General features: G+C 40.3%; 1 protein-coding gene across 1 annotated transcript in view; it reads left to right on the top strand.

Moving 5' to 3' along the window:
* Positions 1 to 7,324, top strand: part of PPP2R5E (protein phosphatase 2 regulatory subunit B'epsilon) — a 108,236-nt gene extending 100,912 nt beyond the window's left edge. The window contains exons 11-15 of the mRNA XM_065404256.1: positions 416 to 535; positions 1,754 to 1,881; positions 3,937 to 4,038; positions 4,667 to 4,810; positions 7,224 to 7,324. Coding sequence (XP_065260328.1) covers positions 416 to 535; positions 1,754 to 1,881; positions 3,937 to 4,038; positions 4,667 to 4,810; positions 7,224 to 7,323 — 594 coding nt within the window. The 3' untranslated portion in view covers position 7,324. The remainder of the gene's footprint in view (positions 1 to 415; positions 536 to 1,753; positions 1,882 to 3,936; positions 4,039 to 4,666; positions 4,811 to 7,223) is intronic.
* The last annotated feature ends 13,500 nt before the right edge of the window (positions 7,325 to 20,824 follow it).

Raw genomic sequence — 20,824 nt, 5'->3', positions numbered from 1 at the left:
CAGGGTTGGAGGGGACCTCAGGAGATCATCTAGTCCAACCCTCTGCTCAAAGCAGGACAAATCCCCAGACAGATTTTTTTTTTAAACCCCAATTCCCTAAATGGCCCCCTCAAGGATTGAACTCACAACCCTGGGTTTAGCAGGCCAATGCTCAAACCACTGAGCTAATTGTGTTTAGTCTTAAAGTGCAAAATTTTGAAAACTTGTTCCCCACCTGCTGTTAATTGTGGGGGCAAATCCTGAAATTTAGATACCTTAACTATCTGACTTCATCAGTAAATAAAGTGGATGACTACATTCTGTTGTTTGTGCCTGTAGAATTAGAGGATGGGTTGAGACCTGTTTGAAAATTTAGCCGATAAATTGCAAATACAAGAGTTGAGGAGTTCTGAATTTAACAATTACTTGTGTCTAGGTCATGTTCCTTGGGGAGCTGGAGGAGATCTTGGATGTGATTGAACCTTCACAATTTGTCAAAATTCAGGAACCTTTATTTAAACAAATTGCCAAGTGTGTCTCTAGTCCTCACTTTCAGGTCAGTAATACAAGTACATTTTTTTTTAAACAGGAATATAGTTTCTAAGATCTTGTGAATATACAAAACGGATGCCTAAATGCTGAGTTTGCATTGTACTGATTAGAACATATTTACTATTTGTATATCCATGGACGGGTTTGTTACAGTAGCAGTACCTACACTCAGGGAAGAGTGAAATAGAAAAAAGATGAGACTCCAAGGGTGAGATCTTAGGCCTGGTCCACACTAACCCCCCCACTTCGGACTAAGGTACGCAAATTCAGCTATGTTAATAACGTAGCTGAATTCGAAGTACCTTAGTCCGAACTTACCGCGGGTCCAGACGCTGCAGGCAGGCTCCCCCATCGATGCCGCGTACTCCTCTCGCTGAGCTGGAGTACCGGCATCGACGGCAAGCACTTCCGGGATCGATCCCAGAAGATCGATCGCTTACATCCGGACCAGGAAGTAAGTATAGACTTACCCTTAGAGTCCATTCACATAACAGCACAAAACTTGCATCTCAAGTAAAGGAGGGCTAAGGTGGGTTGGGGGAAAGGGCATGTTAGAGGCAGGGTGACAGGATGCAGTGCTTCAGTGATTCTAAGCAGTTCTCCTTACCTGTCCGGGTAGGCATGGAGGCTGCTGCAACTCAGACAGCTCCCCAGGGCAGTCTGAATTATCCCAGCAGCTGCTCCAGCCCCTAGAGTAGCCTAGAATCAGGCCGGTGCAATCCTAGTCTTAGCCCAACCCCCTCTTGCCCTGGGCTTTGATCCTGCCAAGTGTTGAGCACCTCTTGTTAGATACTTCATACTCTTGGCTCCCTGTGATTTCTCTGGGAGACAAGGATTTGAAGCAAGCCGCAGCAGGTACTCTGCACTTACCCTGGGTTCAGGGCGTATGACTCTGACCATAAAAGTGATCCAAATAGATTTTAGTTCATACGTAACCTTTCACCAAATAAGAAATTACAATGAAATCGGACACTGAATACTTACACATTAATTTTAACATTAATCATGTTTTAAATTTATTTTATATTTACTTTAAAAGACCACCTTACATTAAAGCAAGTTATGCCCTGGATAAAAATAGAAATTTCATTTAGAAACTAATGATAACCTATTGATTGACTCTGACGCTATTTGTTTTGTGGCATGTTTTCTGTAAAATATAACAAATTTGTAGATAACTGATTTTCTGCTAATGGGTTTTGTTCCTCCCTCCCCATCAAAGGTGGCAGAAAGGGCGCTGTATTATTGGAATAATGAATACATCATGAGTTTGATAGAAGAGAACTCCAACGTTATACTTCCCATCATGTTTTCCAGTCTTTATAGGATTTCCAAAGAACACTGGAATCCGTAAGTTTTGGCATTATCTTTCATCTGTCCACTTGCTGAAACCTATATATTCAACCCTGGAAATTCCAGATAAAGAAAACATGAAATAGCGCCAAATTCAGACTTAATGTAAACAGATGCCACTCTATTAAAGCCAATGGGATTTAAACCAGAGCTGAATTTGGCTCAGAATATTGTTAAGTTATCTGAGACATGCACAAAATCTGAACTCTGTAGGATAAAAGCAGCAGTGCAGATTGTTTTATTTCCAAAATATGTTAAGGCAGCTAATGTAATATTTTTTAAACTTTTGTATTTATTTTTTCATCAGAAATACAAAAACAATAGAAATAAAATATTGTATAATTACCAAGAAAAAATGTCAGGCACCAAACGTTTCTAATGCTCTGTCAATACATTTCTATAAACTGGTTTACAGGATAAGTCTGACTGTAAATTGGCCCAGACATACCCCTTGATCTTAATACATCTCTGTAGACACATAATAATATTTTGAGTGGTGTCATATAATCAGTGGCAGCAGCATTTTTCTAAACATTAGCAGGTGCACACACATTTCAGTAGATTATTTTTATAAATGTATTCAAAGACAATGGCAGCTATTAAGTCGGTATTAATCAACAGTTAGCTCACAGCGAGATCCAAGTTATTTGCTAATAGAGAAAACCTACATTCTCAAACTCCACTGCTGCTGTACACTCTTAAAAAAAGACATTTTCATCTTGACACGATCAGGATGATGTACCTGTCCTATTTGGGTTTTTTGTTGTTGTTGTTTTTGTTTTTTTACAGTAGTCTAGGGCAGTGGTTTTCAAAGTTCAGGTCACGACCCAGTACTGGGTCGCAGAATGCAAGGCACTGAGTCGCCTTGCTCAGCACCCAGGGACCCTGGTGGCTGGCCAGTAAGAACTAGTAGTCCCTACCTGTTCTGACACCACGTTGTGCCCCAGAAATGGCCAGCAGCAGGTCCGGCCAATGGGAGTTGGGGGGATGGTGCTTGCAGGCAAGAGCTGTGTGGAGCTGCTTGTGCGCCTCCGCCCAGGAGCCAGACTTGCTGCTGGCTGCCTCCGGGGCACAGTGTGGTTGGTGGTGCCAGGACAGGCTGGAAGCCTGCCTCTGCATCCCAGCTGCGCCGCTGACCCGGAGCTGCTGGACGTAAGCCCACGCCCCAATCCCCTGCCCCAGCCCTGAGCCCCCCCCAAACCCGGAGTCTCCTGCACCCCAATCCCCTCATCCCAGCCCCAGCCCAGAGTCCTGACCCCCTCCCACACCCCAACCCCATGCCCCAGCCCTGAGCCCCCCTCCCATACCCGAAACCCCTCATCCCCAGCTCTGTTGGGTATCGGGCATCAACAGTTTTCTTCAACTGGGTCGCCGGAAAAAGAATTTGAAAACTACTGGTCTAGGGAAACATTTAATTATATGTACAGTTATAATTAGATGTCATCCATTTACTACCTGGGTCACAGAACATGTCTGGGGGTTGGTGGATAGCATTTAGTAATCACATCACAAAATTTAATGCTGGGATCATTTTTAGCATGCACGCTGCACTCCTTATTCAGGCCTGTACTTTAAAAATTTGTGATTAAAGTAAAGTTTTGTTTCTTAGAATTATCAACTCTTCCTCAAAGATTTTTTCTTTTTCCAATGGACTTGTTTTCTTTTTACATGTACTAAAGTGAAATGATCATGAAACGTACAAATCCAAGGGAATCTTTCACATTTCTCGTACTTGGGTTCTTTACTTTGAGATATTCATACTCTATTCAAAGGCATCTATTGAACCTTTTTTCTGTGCATCATTCACATTTGATGTTTAGATTTTAATTACGTCTGCTAGAATAACAATTTTGACCATTGGATTACATTCAGAATTGCTGCACTGCTTGGTGAAGTATCTGCAGTTGTATCGAGGTAGAGGTGTAGTAGGAGATTAGAATCAGGTTCAGCAATTCCAATAAGAGGAGTTCAGGAAAGTGTGTAAATTATTTTTTGTTCTTATTCAATTTCAACTGAAACTAATAGATTCCTTATCTTTTTTGTATTTCACAGGGCTATTGTGGCTTTAGTCTACAATGTGTTGAAGGCGTTTATGGAAATGAACAGCACCATGTTTGACGAGCTGACAGCCACTTACAAGTCAGATCGTCAGCGGTAACTTTTTAAAGCTTTTTTGTCAGCTGTGCATAAGGCCTGCTGTTTAATTTTTTCCTCACATTTTGCTGTGATTGCATAATTTCACACATAATTGATTCCAATGCCTCATTTTTTTTTCTGCATGCTCATTAGCCTTCTCCTTGCAAGATGCCAGATAACATCATGAATAGGTGGTTGTTTTCTCCCCTATGAAATACAGTACCCGTTGCATAGCTTGTGGATCTGCATTCCTCACAGAACTCCTTTTGGCACCACATTCCAAAAGACTTAAATGTATCAAGATTTTCAGTAATAAAAGAAGAACAAGGGTTTAAAGATATCACTTTGCTTAAAGGCTTCAAAAAGGGTGGAGGTTGGACATGAGGGATTTCCTCAACACATGACTCACCATAAGACCCATCCTACTTATCCTGCATGTGGTCTTAAGCCTAAGTGGCACCTTTCAGCCCTTTCAGTTTTTTCCTTTTTCACGGATCTTGATATAGCCGAGTCCTTTAGAGTGCAGGATCCAGTAGATGCACCATTCATACAATCATTAGTTGCACCCTAGTAAAATGTTTTTTGTCTATTTTCCTTAATCTTCATTCTCCAATTATAGTGCATCATCTTTTGTCTAAAATTTCAGCTTATCCAAAGCGGCAGGTGAAAAAAATGAGGAAACTTCGGGAACTCCGGGCAGTTTGCGACTTCGTTTAAGTCGTGCCTTTTGTGTGACTCGGGGTTCCCACAAGCAAAGCGAAGGGTACTGTATGTCATCAAACCTTGTTAGGTTAGTATAGCCTCTGAAGTCTTTTGGAGGCCATAATACTGTTGAATTATGTGACCAGGTTCATAGTTCACCTTCCTTTTGATTTGCTTTGCTTTGCTTTTATATATAATAAAATGCAATGTTTTATACATTTAAAAATCTGTAATTGATGAGTTAGATGGTGCACTGGATTAATGACTGCACTAACGTTATTTCTGGAGTCCTGGGTTTAAACCTGAGCCGAATCGTAGGTGACTTGATGGTTTTTGTTCAGGCCCTGGTAGACAAGGTTCAGTCTGTCAGATTAGCTGACATCATCACTGGACAGTTTGTAGTGTGTGCGACACAGAATCCTAGGACTAGTTGTCTGATCCAGGAAGGTTCTGAGAAGCCTCAGCTACTACTGAAATCAATGGATGCTGGAGGGACTTTTTATCTCATGAGGCATTCAGAGTTTCACAGGATCAGACCCTGCCATAGCATGTATGTTGCAGGTAATGACTGTGTGGAAGAGCTTTCTTAGCACTTGCTTACATGACCTCTACTGTATCTAGGGCTGGTGCTGATCTTTTAAATATATTTATTTATAAATTACTATTTTAATATATATACTAGAATGTAAAAAATGGGATAACTTCAAATATTAAACCATGTTTAATATTAACAATTAAACAATCACAGTTTGCTGAGATAAAGACTTCTTAGGGTTCTGTGGACAAACATGGGCAAGTATTTGAACGTCTTTCCATAGGAGATTGGATTTTCGTTTACTAAGTGCTGGTGAAAAATTCATTAGTATTTGTAAGGAGTGTTGTAGGTAGAAGTGGTAAATAGTTCAGTAAGAACTTGATAATGGGAACCCTCAGAATGAAATTCAGGTGTAAGAACACACATTTCAAAGGGGCCAGGTGAATTGTAGTCCAGTCCAGTTGACTTCAGTGGGATTACTCACAGGATCAGGGCCTAGGAATAGAAATAAGTTATAATAGACTTATGTTGGGTTCCCCAATAGAACAAAGTTTACAAAAATAAGAGTGATGTATAGCCAAGTTATTTAGAATTTGTTAGGGCTAAAGTTTTCAGTGTCAGTGAATAATAATAGTTCAAACATAGATGAACTAATCAGGTAACCTACTGAAATATTTTAGAAAGAAAGGATACATGATATAGTGATTAGATAATATAATGATAAATTTCTGGTAAGTGTATTCACCATTTCTTATATTTAATTTTGAATATTTTTCAGCAGCTATGTGTAATGAAAGTAGAAACTATGGATGAAAACAGATGTTTGTTTCTAACCAAGAATGGTGTTAATAGATATGGCCAAATGACTGCTTTTTGACTAAATGTATGCAGCCTAAGTGATGTGAATTTCCCAGGTAGCAAGTTGTACCAGAATAAAGCTTCTAAATCAGTGGAATATTTTGAGAAACTCTGCAGTGTGACAAATTGGGAATCTAGATTTCAGTACCCTAGATGTCCATGATGTTCACGTTCCCATTGGGCCTGATCCTGCAATTGAAAGCTCTCTCCAACTTGTAGCATCAAGACCATACGTACTCCATGTGTTGTAGTTGTTATCAGAACACATTGACTTAATTTTATACTTATTTAAAGGCAATTACAACATTGTCCCCACATTATAGCATAAGGACCATATTAACTCCAAATAACCAGTGACAAAGAGAGAGAACTCAGAGAATAAACAAATTAAGAAAGATCTAGTTTAGTTTTTAACTTTTATTGGGTTTCCCCTGAAACTTCTTCCACTCAGTTTCCCAAGAACTCAGTTGGACTACAGTCTTGTCACTCTGATTCCTTTATCTAATTAGGCAGCACAATCTGTTGGTAAAGCAAACATTGCACAGATTATTTTGTAGGGATTCAGTAGGAATAAAGACAAATGCATTGAATGAGGGTCAGATCCTGCAACTGGATTCACACTAGCTACACTGGGATGGAGCACTGGTCTTGTTTGAGAGAATAGGCTAGGTTTAACATTAATGAAAGCAAGAGAGACCCTAATATCCTTCTTTAAACAAATAAATAAACTTGAAATTGTGATATAGAACTTGGCCAAAAAGTATATATTAATCTGAAATGTAATATATTTGCTCCATAAAACATTTTAATATAATTCTAATGTGAACTAGCTATTTTTGCTCTATTGTAAAATTAACATAAGTAAAGATTTTTAAACTTTTTTTTATTATATCCCATCTTCTGTTTCTCTTAGTTTTGTTCAGCATTTTTGATGTAGATAAACTAAAATTTGGAGTAAAAAATGTGTACTGAAAATAAATATACATTAGGGAAAAATGCATGTGCATTAGAAAAATTATTGCTCATAGCTTATATCAAATAAGTATTTTTGGATAGGTACTTTTAAAGCTTCCTTGCTGTTAACACTTCATTTTATTTTATCTGCTAGTGAGAAGAAGAAAGAGAAGGAACGTGAAGAACTGTGGAAAAAACTGGAGGATTTGGAGTTAAAGAGAGGTCTTAGACGTGATGGAATAATTCCAACTTAACAAAAGAAACAAAGCAGCATTATTAACCTGTGGAGTCACACATTTATGTAGTAGAAGATGGAGCAACAGTTTTCTGTATTGTGCAACTTTACAGTAGATTTCACATTTGTTTCATTATTACAACAGCACTGTATATAACTGTCTCTAAGTAAAGGAAAAAATAAGGACTTTTCTCCAAAGTTTGGACAGCAGATGGACTTCTCAGAACTTTGCAACATAATCATTGTTTTGACCCTTCTTTAAAACCAGTCTTCAAAGATCTGTTGGTGAAAATTGCTATGTCAAAATTTCATTGTCAGGACCTGTTCCTTATTTATCATTAGCAGAGAGTATGATACAACTTTCAAATGTGAACAATCTTAAATTTAGCTTGCCTTTCTGCTAAACTGTTAAATGTATTTATAGTAAAAGAGAAAAAAGATTGTCATTTCCTTTTGAGTTTGTGTAACATCCTCCTTCTCTGGATAACTTTACTGTAATTTGACATTTTTTTCCCTTTTGCACATCTTCATAAGTTGAATGTCCATGCAGATCAGGGCCATGAAAAATATAGGTCCCTAAGGTTTTGTTTACTGGTGTGAGTATCTTTCCGGTACCAGGCTAGCACTGGTACTCCTTCAATTTAAACATTAGGAGTAAAAATAAAGAGATGATAAACGTAGTAGGGAAGGAAATTTCAGATTAATGCATCAATTTATTGTGAATCCACACTGTCTTGAATCCTTTGAAAATGGGCAATAGTAACACCATGAACTTCAGTACCTAACCAGTATTAGTTACATGTCATTGGACACACATACCAGAGCTGTTTTGGTAATACTAATGGCTACATGATTACTATATACGTTTTATTGGACCATTTTGAAATTATAACGACAAACGCTAAACAGTACAAGTATGAAATTGATCTCCAGTGGTATGGGTCTAATTGGGAACAGAGCTGAGCAAACAGTTTGGACTGTTTGGAGTTGTTGCCTTACTTTTTAATATGTATTTATAAAGTATTCCAGCAAAAGAGGATGTAGCCTCTAAAAAACATACTATAGTGTTTTTGTGACTGTAGTACTATTACTCATCACAGCGCCAGCCCTATGGTTTTAGCTGGAAAGGATTCTGGATAATATACTTCTGCATTCTGAAGTGGATGCTCATTCCTAACTACTGTATTTGTTACCAAAAGTGGTTCTACAAATGCTACTGAAAAAAAATTCTGGAAATCCTAATGTCCTGAGTATTAATAATAAAGTTTAAAATGCTTTTATATCAAAGGTGCATTGTGACCAAATTGTTTAAAAGAAAAACAAGAGGGCTGTATTATAAGTATGCATTATTGGCTATCTGCTTTGTATTTAAAAGTGGAATCTTACATCTTTGATCGGTAAAATGCTGATAAGACTTATGTACAGTATATATTTAGCTAATGCAGTTGCATTATTTTATATCGAAAGGTATGTGTTTCAGGATTTTTCTCCAGGATGCTTTTGAACTGTTATAGACATATGACAACAGTGAGTTGATAATCCTAAACCATCAATCCAGCAGTATTTATGGTATAAAGCTGACTTGGTATTCATGAGTCTTTGTGTTAGTTGCAAACATGAACTTATGACCTGTTGCCATTGATAGAAATACAGTATAAGTACGAGCTTGTATATTTTTCTTCCTACTATTCAAATATACAGTAGAATTTGAGGTTTTCTTGTTTCCAGGTGCGCAAAAAAAAAAAAAAAAAAAATGGCGGGAGGGGAGCAGGAATCCAATCCCAGCTTTCTGACTGTTTCAGGATTATCAGGTCACAGTTTGTACACATGGGTCTGCACATTGGATGTTGTAAATGCAACAACTTTGTAAAAACTTGACACTGTTAATTCTGAAAAAAGAACAGAAGTAAACTAGTCATATGCAACACAAAACATCTCAACATGGGTTAATGGGATTAATATAAGCCTCTTATAAGAACACTGACTGGGACTCAATGTAAACTTGGCAGATACAGTCAGTGAAACATTTTATTTTAAAAGTGCTGGAACAAAGGTGCAAGCTCAGATCTGAAGATTAAATAAATTTATAACAAATCGTCCCTTAACCCTTTGATTTTTGACAGCCTTTTTGTTTCTACTACAGGTTGGGGTTATATTTAGTAGTGTGACTATGTCTGATATTAACATGCTGTATGAGAGGGTGCATTTAAACTCATGCCTGACTAGACTGTTAAATGGTCAACAATTGAACTATTATGGTGGGAAGAAATCTTGGTGTTTCCATTTTTTTTTTCTGCCTGGTGGAATTAAAAGAAATAATGTGACATTAGAAAAAGACAACTTGTCCTGTACTTAGAAATTTAGGTGAGTGTTGACCATTCTTGGATGTTCTTGGTTTCAGCATGACCTACTGGAATTGATGATACAAAACGGATGAGAACCTAGCTGGTTGCAATATTTTGTTACGTCTAATGGGGGATACTGGGGAGTATCTAAAGTGATTTTCACTTCCAAGATGGAATGTTTCTTTAAATTGAATGAGGTAATGTGATGTTAGTCATGCGACTCTAAAAAGGTGAGGTCAGTCTGAGGTTGTACTTTGTGATGTACTTAAAGAAGCGCTTGCCATAGTACTACAGAATCCACGCAATCCACTGTTGGCTGCAACCCAAAGGCAATATACTGCTCCTGTCCCACTAGAGTCCATGGGAGGTTTATGCAAAGATAAAGGCAGCATATGGACTTAAGTCAATTGTGATCAGTGCATCTGTTCATTTGTGATTTTGTTTGCTTCATGGTTTTGAGAAACTACTTTTTTTTGTTAAGTATCAGAGGGGTAGCCGTGTTAGTCTGAATCTGTAAAAAGCAACAGAGGGTCCTGTGGCACCTTTGAGACTAACAGAAGTATTGGGAGCATAAGCTTTCGTGGGTAAGAACCTCACTTCTTCCTCACTTCCCATTGCATCTGAAGAAGTGAGGTTCTTACCCACGAAAGCTTATGCTCCAATACTTCTGTTAGTCTTAAAGGTGCCACAGGACCCTCTGTTGCTTTTTACTTTTTTTGTTAGTTTTTTGTAGACTGATAACATTACAGTTGATGGGAGATCACTCATGTCTTGTACCATATTGGTTACAGGGGAAAGGATTGAATGTTGTCAGGTAAAAGTAATGAACTACATTTTCAAAACTAGAGCATTGCATCAGGTTATGGGGATGTAACAGCTGTAAAAGTTCTTCTTGCATACTTTAAATTGAGCATGCATTGCTTTCTTCATCTTGCAAGCTTTCCTTATTGTTTTCTTTTCATTGCTATTGAGTGTTTTTTGTCTCTCTTCCAAACCTTTGAATGCTTTAAATAAAAGTACTCTAATGCCATTGGAGTATTTGCAAGCAGGGTTACAGTAAATTAATCTTGGTTTTGTTAGCATAAATAGAAGGATTTAATTTATTTTTACCTCCTTCTATATATGGAACAATCCAGGATGCAGAGCCAAGAACTGCTTGAGCTAGAATTGAAGCAGCTGTACTTATATTGTACATGTGTAAGTATCGCCTCAGGCTCTCTTACACTATGGAAAAAGAAAATATATTACGAGCTTTAAAGGCTTTTTTTATTGTTTTGTGGGAGAGCTGGAGAACTGGATAGATATTTCCTCCCCCAGTGCACCTCATTTTCCTTTCAATTGGGAGCACACAACTGGCTTAGGAGGCAGAGATGCCCTTTTTTCAATACTGAGAGTTGCCCTGTGACAAAATGAGGGTGATAAACAGGCATGATGAAAGAATGTTTTTATTTGCACATTAATATTTTTATTTTTGTATCTTGGTTCATCAGCTTTCCAAAATGGCTGTGTAATGAGCCACAAACTAGTTTTTCTAATAGGTATTGGCAGTGAGTTTTTTATATTCCCCAATATTTTCCTTTCAGAGTCTGTATAAAAGGATTGTGTATCCTTGAAGCAAAATTCAGCTAACTTTGATTTAGAAGAAAGTTTTATCCAAGTGCTGCTTACTATCCACAGAAGCAGCAGCATCTGTTTAAGAGAAACAGACATTCTATCATGAGCTCTCTGAATACAGGTTTATTTTTTTTTTTTGGATCACTTACTGTAAATACGTTATAATCATAACCTCATGTATTGATGAGGGGGTTTCAAATATAAATAATACCAATACGTTTCTTGTCATTGTCCTATTTTTGATTGTAGTATAAAGAATGACCTGCTCATGCTTTTTGTTTAAAAATTAGCATTAGAGTAATAGATTTCTTGATATTTTAGTATTTCATTGTTTAAGCAGGAGAGGGCAGCAAAAGTTCATTTCCCACTCTTCCCCCCCCCTCCCCCCAAGAATGCCGTGGTCCATTACTGTTTTTAAATCTAGATGCAGTTAAACTATTGGGTGGGTGGGGAAATAAAACATTTTTTATATATGAAAAGTTGCTTATGGAAATATATAGACTGGTCTAACCAGACTATGAAAATGTCTTCTATGCTACAACAAGGTAATAATAAAAAGAAAAATCTTCCACCTCTGGTAAATCTTCTTACCTCTGGGTAAAGTGAAGCAGGTCTTAAAGACTTGGATTCAAAATGTCATTCTTTGGACATCGTTTACTTTCTTAAAAATGGTATTAAAGAAACAAACTCAAACTCAATGGTGCTCCCAGATATAAATGTGTATCCTTTCTCTTTTGCACATGTGCAAGAGGCTCTGTACTGTGGGTGCATCTAATAAAAAAGCAATGAAGTGTTTTCCAGGCGCGTGGCTTTTTTCCCCCTGTCTATACTTCACATGCCTTTTCAGTAATGGTCTTCCAGCCATTGGATATCATTTCTTATACGTCAAACATTAAGGTATCTCAGTGATGGAAAGATGTTGAGTTAGTGAGACAGGAATGTTAAGGCTCTGTGAGAATTTCCATTATAAGCTCCCAGTTTTCTTTTGGAGTGTGGTGATTGGTCCTCTTAAATTGCAACCACATCTGAGTCTAAAGGAGACCTTAAAACCATTGGATATGGGAGCATAGGCATTGGCTCTGTGGCATACTTCCACTAACCCCTGTCGACCTTGAGCTCTGCAGGTGTGGAAAGGGCAAGACTGGTTGCTCTTCATGATACCATTCTGCCCCTTCAATCTCTGATCTAGTCTGCACTGTCCTATTCAGTTCTCCCAGCCAGAATCTGCAGTTCTTCACACACACAGCCCAGGAAGATGGGGATGAACCCAGGCAGAGGCCAATGGGTGGATCCTGTTAGCGTGTGACTCCTGCAGGAGTTGTGCAACCATGGAAGTCAAAAGACCAGCAGTGGAGGCACAGGGATCCCTTCCAGATGGCACTGGACTCAGCTAATCCTCGGGGATCTGTGGATTGAACCCCTTTCATGTTCTGTAAGGGCGCCAGGGCAGGGGGTAGCCTGTGTTATAAGGAATGATCATTTGCCCAATAATCTTGATTTAAAGGTTTCAAATCCTTAGGTAAATTATTCCATTGGTTAATTAACCTCTGTTAGAAATGGGTGCCTTGTTTCATCTCTCAATGTATCTAGCTTCAGCTTCGAGCCACTGGCTCTTGTTATACCTTTTTCTGCTAGAATGAAAAGCCCTCTCCTGTCAGAAATCTTGACCCTATGTAGGGACTGTGATCAAGGCACCTCTTAACCTTCTCTTAGATTAAACTACATAGCTTGAGCTGCTTTAGTCTCTCGTAAAGTGTGTTTTCCAGTCCTTGGAAGGTTTTCCAGTCCAGTGGTAAGAAATTAATATCCTCAGTGAGTTACTGCTCAGTGGGGATTTCTCTGTTGATTATTGTTAAAATAGGAAATAATCTTTAAAGACTCAGAGGTATTTAAAAAAAGCTTCTTCGTATTTGCAGTACTAGTACCATAGGGCTTGTCTGCATCGCCCTGCAGTTCAGACTGCAGGGCTGGGAATTGCAGAGCGCTCTAGCATGCTGCGCTGTAACTGCCCCATGTGGACACTGCGGGCGTGAACCCAAAGGTACCTAGTTAACGTTAACATGGCTCTCCTTCAAACAGGTAACCTAAACACAGGTATCTTTTAGTTCTCTCCAGCAGCATCCACGTGAGGCAGTTACAGCACAATTCTTTGGTGCACACTGCAGTCCACACACCCCTAGTCTGCAATGCAGCCCAATTTAGACATAGCCATAGTTACTTTGCTAATTCCCTCAACCTCAAATTTCCTTCCCACAAATTCTCAGTTTCTCAGCCAGCAGCAGACCTTCATTCCATGTTAAATTATATATATGGAGATATACCTATCTCATAGAGCTGGAAGGGACCCCGAAAGGTCATCAAGTCCAGCCCCCTGCCTTCACTAGCAGGACCAAGTACTGATTTTGCCCCAGATCCCTAAGTGGCCCCCTCAAGGATTGAACTCACAACCCTGGGTTTAGCAGGCCAATGCTCAAACCACTGAGCCATCCCTCCCCCCTTTCAGGATTGCCCCACACATTATGGGCTGCCCTCAATCATAAGTCGTGTCCTACCAAATTCATGGCCATGAAAAATGCGTCACAGACCATGAAATCTGGTCCCCCACCCCTGTGAAATCTGGTCTTTTGCGTGCTTTTACCCTATACTATACAGGTTTCACCAGGGAGACCAGTGTTTCTCAAATTAGGGGTCCTGACCCAAAAGGGAGTTACAGGGAAGTCACAAGGTTATTTTAGGGGGGTCGCAGTATTGCCACCCTTACTTCTGTGCTGCCTTCAGAGGTGGGTGGCTGGAGACTGGCAGCTGTTGGCCGGGAGCCCAGATCTGAAGGCAGAGTTGCCGCCAGCAACGGCACAGAAGTAAAGGTGCCAATACCATGCTATGCCATGCCATCCTTACTTCTGCACTGCTGCTCTCCAGCTGCCCAGCTCTGAAGGCACCACTGCCACCAGCAGCAACGCAGAAGTAAGCCCCCCTACAATAACCTTGCGACCCCCCCACAACTCCTTCTTGGGTCAGGACCCCTACAGTTACACCACCCTGAACTTTCAGATTTAAATAGCTGAAATCATGACATTAACGATTTTTTAAATCCTATGACTGTAAAATTGACCAAAATGGACTGTGAATTTGGTAGGGCCCTAGTCATAAGTCTGTGGGTACCTCTGCACTATGGGCTTTCACTCCCAGAGACCAGAAGTCTGTATTTACACATTTTCAGTTTAACGTACATTGTAGCATCACTTGTGGCATTAATTCAGAAACTGCTTAAAGGGCTTGAGTTAGCAGCTGAAATTATCTGTGTCTTAAAAGATTAATTGAGGAAGCCAAAGAGTACGCTGTAAATTTGCTAATAAACATTTTGAAAGAAGCCTTGCTAACAACTGTTTGCTGTGACCTGACACTTTTTAAAAGCTGATTACAGCCCAGGCACGTGAAAATCACATTACATTGAAAAAAAATTTCAGTTGTTTCTCAGTGTTTTCATTATTTCAATCCTTTTATTTTACATCCAACTAATGTGTTTTCCAATAAACTGGAAATGTCTGTTTCCCAAATGCCAGGGTTGTTGTTTTTTCATTGCCTCTTTTATGCAGACAAAGAAATACTGCACTCTGTAAAGTTGGACGGCTGCACTGATCAAATTAGGTGCAGCTATTTTTTAAAAGTCTGATAGAATAATCTGTTGTTTGAAAGAAGCAGATGTAGGCCCTGTTGCTGTGGGGATGCACCACTAGGATGCTCTAGTAAAAGTAACAGAAGCCACAACTATATTAAATGGCTTGTTTTCAACCCTTATGTGATGATATGGTTGGTGGACTGTCCTTACCTTCCTTTCCTGTATTGACTCGTGTGTCATCTCAGTCTGTGGGGTGGGAAGGCCTCTGTGTGCTGGCCATGGCTGCAGTGCCAGGCACTAGAGCCATCATAGCTGTTTACCTGATCCCAGCCAACCACGATACCCAAATGAATGTTCATTTGTGATCAGACTTCGGTTGTGTCTCAACTTACAGCAGCTTGGGTATAAATAGCAGTGGAGATGGTGAGGCATTGCTTAGGAGAGTAAAGACATGCCAGAACCTTTAGGCTATCTACCCTATGCGCCCAAACAGTGCTTCCTGCATCTACTCTGCTACTTTTAGCAGTGTGGTGTCCCGCTGCCAGACTCTTTCCCCCCCAATACCTCCTCCCCGCAAGAGCCTTTCACTGCCACGTGAAGCTATACACCCCAGTGTGGACACAGCCTGCTTTTCACTGCAGCATGTAGCTGCACGTAGCCTATATGCCACTGCTCATGTAGACAAGGTCTTAGGTGAACATGTAACTGCACTCTCTAGCTGTTGACAGGCTAAACATTTCCCCCTAGTGGTTATCAATTGCTGGTAGCTGCGACACATGGAGCTATGAGGGTGGCTTGCAATGTCTCCTGTCAGGCCTAACCATGTCAGTGTTGGGGAGGATCAACTGCCAGTGGTTGGAAGGGTGGGAGTAGCACAAATAGTGGTGTGTACCGGTGGAAATTTAATAGTTGGGTGGGGATAGGGTGTCGTCTTGTTTGGAGATGGGATTCTTTTGGGAAACTTTTCTGCTGTTCTCTCCTCCCCCTCTTTATCCTCCTTTAAGGCCCTGCGTCACCATCATGTCCATAATGTCAGGAAGGAACTTGCCAAAGGAGGGTCCAGAATCTTTCCATCTTCATTAGCAGCAGGGCTGGATTTAGGAACTGTATGATTGATTTGGGGCCTAGGTCGGGATTTGGGTCTTGTGTTTGTGGACTGGTTATTGGGATAAGGAGTTGAGGACTGCAGCTTTGACATGGGTTGACCATCAACCCATTTAGTTTAATGTTACAAGTTCACCTCAGCTTTTTCTGGTGCAGCAGGCACATCCGATTGGTCTGTTCACAGATGGACACAATTTCATTTCAGATATTTTCTCACCAGTAGTACTATACAAGTGGTGGATATGATTACCTTTTGCTAGGCTAATGGGACACAATGACTCCCCAGCACACTCTGCAGAGGTCCCCTTGGCTGTACAGATGAAATGCTTGGGATGGAAGGATTGCAGGTTTAAACCAAAAGATATACCAACACTGATAGTTTTTGAAACTAGGACAGGCATCTGCATTATATAATATTTGGAAGTTCAGACTTGTTAATGGATAGGGCCCTACCAAATTCACAGTCCATTTTGGTCAATATCACAGTCATAGGATGTTAAAAATAGTAAATTTCATGATTTCAGTTGTAATTGTAGGGATCCTGGCCCAAAAAGGAGTTGTGGGGGGTCACAGTACTTCTATCCTTACTTCTGCACTGCTGCAGGTGGCGGCGCTGCCTTCAGAGCTGGGCAGCTGGAGAGCGATGGCTGCTGGCAGGGAGCCCAGCTCTAAAGGCAGAACCACTGCCAGCAGCAGCGCAGAAGTAAGGATGGCCTGGGAGGGGATGGTATTGCCACTTTTATTTCTGCGCTGCTGCCTGCAGAACTGGGCCCTCAGTCAGCAGCTGCCACTCTCCAGCCACCCAGTTCTGAAGGCAGTAGCACAGAAGTAAGGGTGCCATGGTCTGGTATTGCCACCCTTACTTCTGTGCTGCTGCTGGCAGGGCGCTGCCTTCAGGGCTAGGCATCTGGCCAATAGCCACCACTTTCCAGCCACCAAGCTCTGAAGGAAGCACAGAAGTAAGGGTGGCAATACTGTGACCCCACACAACTCCCTTTTGGGTCAGGACCCCCAATTTGAGAAACGCTGGTCTCCCTGTGAAATCTGTATAGTATAGGCTAAAAGCGCACAAAAGACCAGATTTCATGGTCCGTGACACAGTTTTCACAGCCATGAATTTGGCAGGGCCCTATTAATGGAGCTGCTACACTAAGGGCTGCTGTTTATTGTATCTCAAAGTAAACTGAAAATTGGCAGAAATACACTCTTGGTTTGCTTGAGTGAGGAAATGCGGAATTCAGACAGTGTTAATTAGTTATTAGTTCACAGGCTATTTCACAGGCACAAAGGGATATTATCCGCATTTGCTCTACGTGACACTCCTCAGACAATAGTTGATTCACATAGTTTGTATTATAGAGTAGATTCCAAGTGTCAATTATAATTGAACTAATATAGTTCTTAGGAGTATGAAGGAAACAATGTTTCCTTCTGTAACTCAGTAATTCACACGATCGCATTTTAATGATATGCCATTAAGTGATATATGTTCAACAAGGCTCAGCAGAGACAGATTTTAAAAAACAGCACCGAACCAAACACATTGAACAAGGTGCAGGTACCTGTGACCACACGTTAGCAGGAGGGAGAGGTTGAAGATCAGGGAAGAGGTCAAGTCTTTTGGTTATCTCCAAACCTGATAGATTCCCCTACTATGTAGTTTTGCTGGTCTCATAGCTGATGTTGTGAAAGGTTTGGAATATCAAGATTCCCGTCAGGTATGGTACAGGGCTTGTTTCAAACTGATATCAGGACATAGTTCTGTCTGCTCCTGCAGAGGCCATAGCTAAGTGACTCTTCTATTTAAAATGGTTTCATGTCATAAGCTTCAGTTCCCTCTAAAATTTCCAGTCTGGATCATTAAAAGAACATTTGCCTACCTCAAAATCTGTTGCCACATATTTGAATATGCAAACCTGTAGGTTTTCCCCTCCAATGAGAGCTCTAAAGCATTCACAAATAACACATTTTAAAAACGGTGACCTCTCATTTTGCCATTGCTTAAAATATTGATACAATAAATCTGACAGACCAATTGAAGATACATTGAGGTCTGTGATTTGGAAGTTTTAGTCTCAACTTGGACAGGGGCTCCAATAGATTTTAGCTGATTGTTTCAGTGCTATAATTTCCATGTATTCTCAAAAAAGCTACTTATCTGATAACTAGCAACCAAGTTACTCGAGTCTTTTGATCCTAAAAATCACACTGTCATTTATAGACCGTGAGTGAAATTTAAAGGGAGGCATGCTGCTGCAGAAATATTCATGACTACTATAGAGAAGGATAGTGGCCTTCACCAGTTCCTCTGTAGATAAATCCCTCCAACTTGGATTCCTTGGGCTCCATGGTTAAGGTTTGGAAATTGAAGTGTTTCGAAAAACAATTGCACATGACACTCTATGGGAAGCTGAGCTTTCTTTCATCTCCACTGTGGTTGGAAAAGGTTTCTCGCCTATATGATTTTTCTCTTGCTGCAGAGCAAACATTGCTGTTACCCTGACTGTTATTACAGGTGACCTCTACACAGAAGCCAAACCAGAAGGTGACAACGCTGCTCTCCAGACCTAGCATTTATATCTTTTCTCCTGGAATAAGCTCAGGTATGTTCTGCATACAACAATGCTGTTAGCTTGCCTCACATCCCCCTGTTTAAGCCGGAAGTCAACAGCCATCTGTCCCTAAGGCTAAGCTGTCTCAGTGCTCCCAGGATCACCATGCCCTGAACAAACCTCTAACTTCCCTTAAGCCCTTCCAGGAACATCATGGCTTTCTCCTTGTCAGGGGTAAATAATGGTAAATCAGGATGTAACACACAGGATCCATGCAAGCTCTACTCCATCACAGTCTGATTGCTAAAGTATTTGTGATGAAAATCATTAGCTGCTGACTATTGAAATTATTAGCAAATACAATTTGGGGAGTCGGGCTTAGCACATAAGAAAAATCCAATAGTGTTGCTGAGCTGGATTTTAATTTTCAAAGTATGAGAGCATCCGAGGGGTGACCAGCCAGGTCTGCTGCTGTTTTAATCCCACCTGTGTGCACATTGTAGGTATAATTCTGTTAGTCTTTCTCTTGACCTATTAAAACTCCACACCAAACACATTTTATAGATTCTTGTGTGAGAAATTCAAGTGCACTCATAAAAAAAAGTGTCTACACTTTGCAGTGTATAGTACCTGCAAAGGGGAATTGGGAAACCCGGATCCAAAGGAAAAATACTCTTTTAACAGTAGCCCCTTGGTTTATATCAAGGACCTCAGATTCAATCAGGGAGCTCATCCATAGGGCCTGATCCAGTGAGGGGCCAAGCATTCACAACTCCTCCATAATTCAATAAGAGCTGCAAGTGCTCCACATCTTGCAAGTGATGCTCAGGACCTCACAAAGTCTCCAAATCTCATTCCTAGGAAAAGAGATTAGCTAATTTGATAGCTCATAAAAGACCCATCCCCACTTTTTTCTTTTAACAGCTCATAAACAGTAACCCCGATAAATCCATAGCCATTAAAGCTGCTTTCTGTTTTCCCCTATTAAAATACCAAGCCAATCTCAAATCCTTGGCAATGAAATATGTGCAGTCTATAACTTAATGGAACAGCATTCAACTCATTATCAGGATGTTTGGCTTAATTACCAGGGAAAACAGAACCTATAAATGAGCTATTTAAAGTCATAATGGCATTTTCTTTTGATCAGGTTTCAATTAGTCACTAATGTAAGAAATCCTGCATTAGCTGCATCACGTCAGGCTGGGAGTGTTAGCGTGAAATGATGATTTTCCATGTAAACATGATTCCAAGGGATAACAGGTCAAGCAACCTTAACAGGTTGTAAAAGGGTAGTCCCAGGGCAAAGTTGGAAAAAAAATAGACTGAAAATGTTTAATAAACAGATCAAAATATTGGGTTAAATGTAGGCACTTCCTCCTGAACAGACTTTTCCAGTCCCTGAGATGTCCAAAACATAGTGGAGTGAGGTGAGGTAGAGGCTGAAATGTGAGCTTTCTACAGAAACATGGAAATCAGATGAAATAAAATACTTTTCTTCAGTATTGGCTTTTCCCCCTCTTCAAGGCCAAGTTGAGAAGGCTTGAAGTCCAAAATCACAGGTTTCTCAGGGTCCAAACATATTTTCTTCCACTAGAATTTTTTAAAATTGAATGGTTTTCAATGGCATGCACGTTCTACCATGTCCCTCCATTTTCATAGATTCTAGGACTGGAAGGGACCTCGAGAGGTTATCGAGTCCAGTCCCCTGCCCACATGGCAGGACCAAATACTGTCTAGACCATCCCCGATAGACATTTATCTAACCTACTCTTAAATATCTCCAGAGATGGAGATTCCACAATCTCCTAGGCAATTTATTCCAGTGTTTAACCACCCTGACAGTTAGGAACTTTTTCCTAATGTCCAACCTAGACCACCCTTGCTGCAGTTTAAGCCCATTGCTTCTTGTTCTATCCTTAGAGGCTAAGGTGAACAAGTTTTCTCCCTCCTCCTTATGACACCCTTTTAGATACCTGAAAACTGCTATCATGTCCCCTCTCAGTCTTCTCTTTTCCAAACTAAACAAACCCAATTCTTTCAGCCTTCCTTCATAGGTCATGTTCTCAAGACCTTTAATCATTCTTGTTGCTCTTCTCTGGACCCTTTCCAATTTCTCCACATCTTTCTTGAAATGCGGTGCCCAGAACTGGACACAATACTCCAGCTGAGGCCTAACCAGAGCAGAGTAGAGCGGAAGAATGACTTCTCGTGTCTTGCTCACAACACACCTGTTAATACATCCCAGAATCACATTTGCTTTTTTTGCAACAGCATCACACTGTT

Source organism: Emys orbicularis, chromosome 4 (assembly GCF_028017835.1).
Source record: "Emys orbicularis isolate rEmyOrb1 chromosome 4, rEmyOrb1.hap1, whole genome shotgun sequence".
Taxonomy (NCBI): Eukaryota; Metazoa; Chordata; order Testudines; family Emydidae; genus Emys; species Emys orbicularis.
The sequence above is the reverse complement of the archived record's forward strand: the minus strand, read 5'-3'. Positions and strand labels throughout refer to the sequence as shown.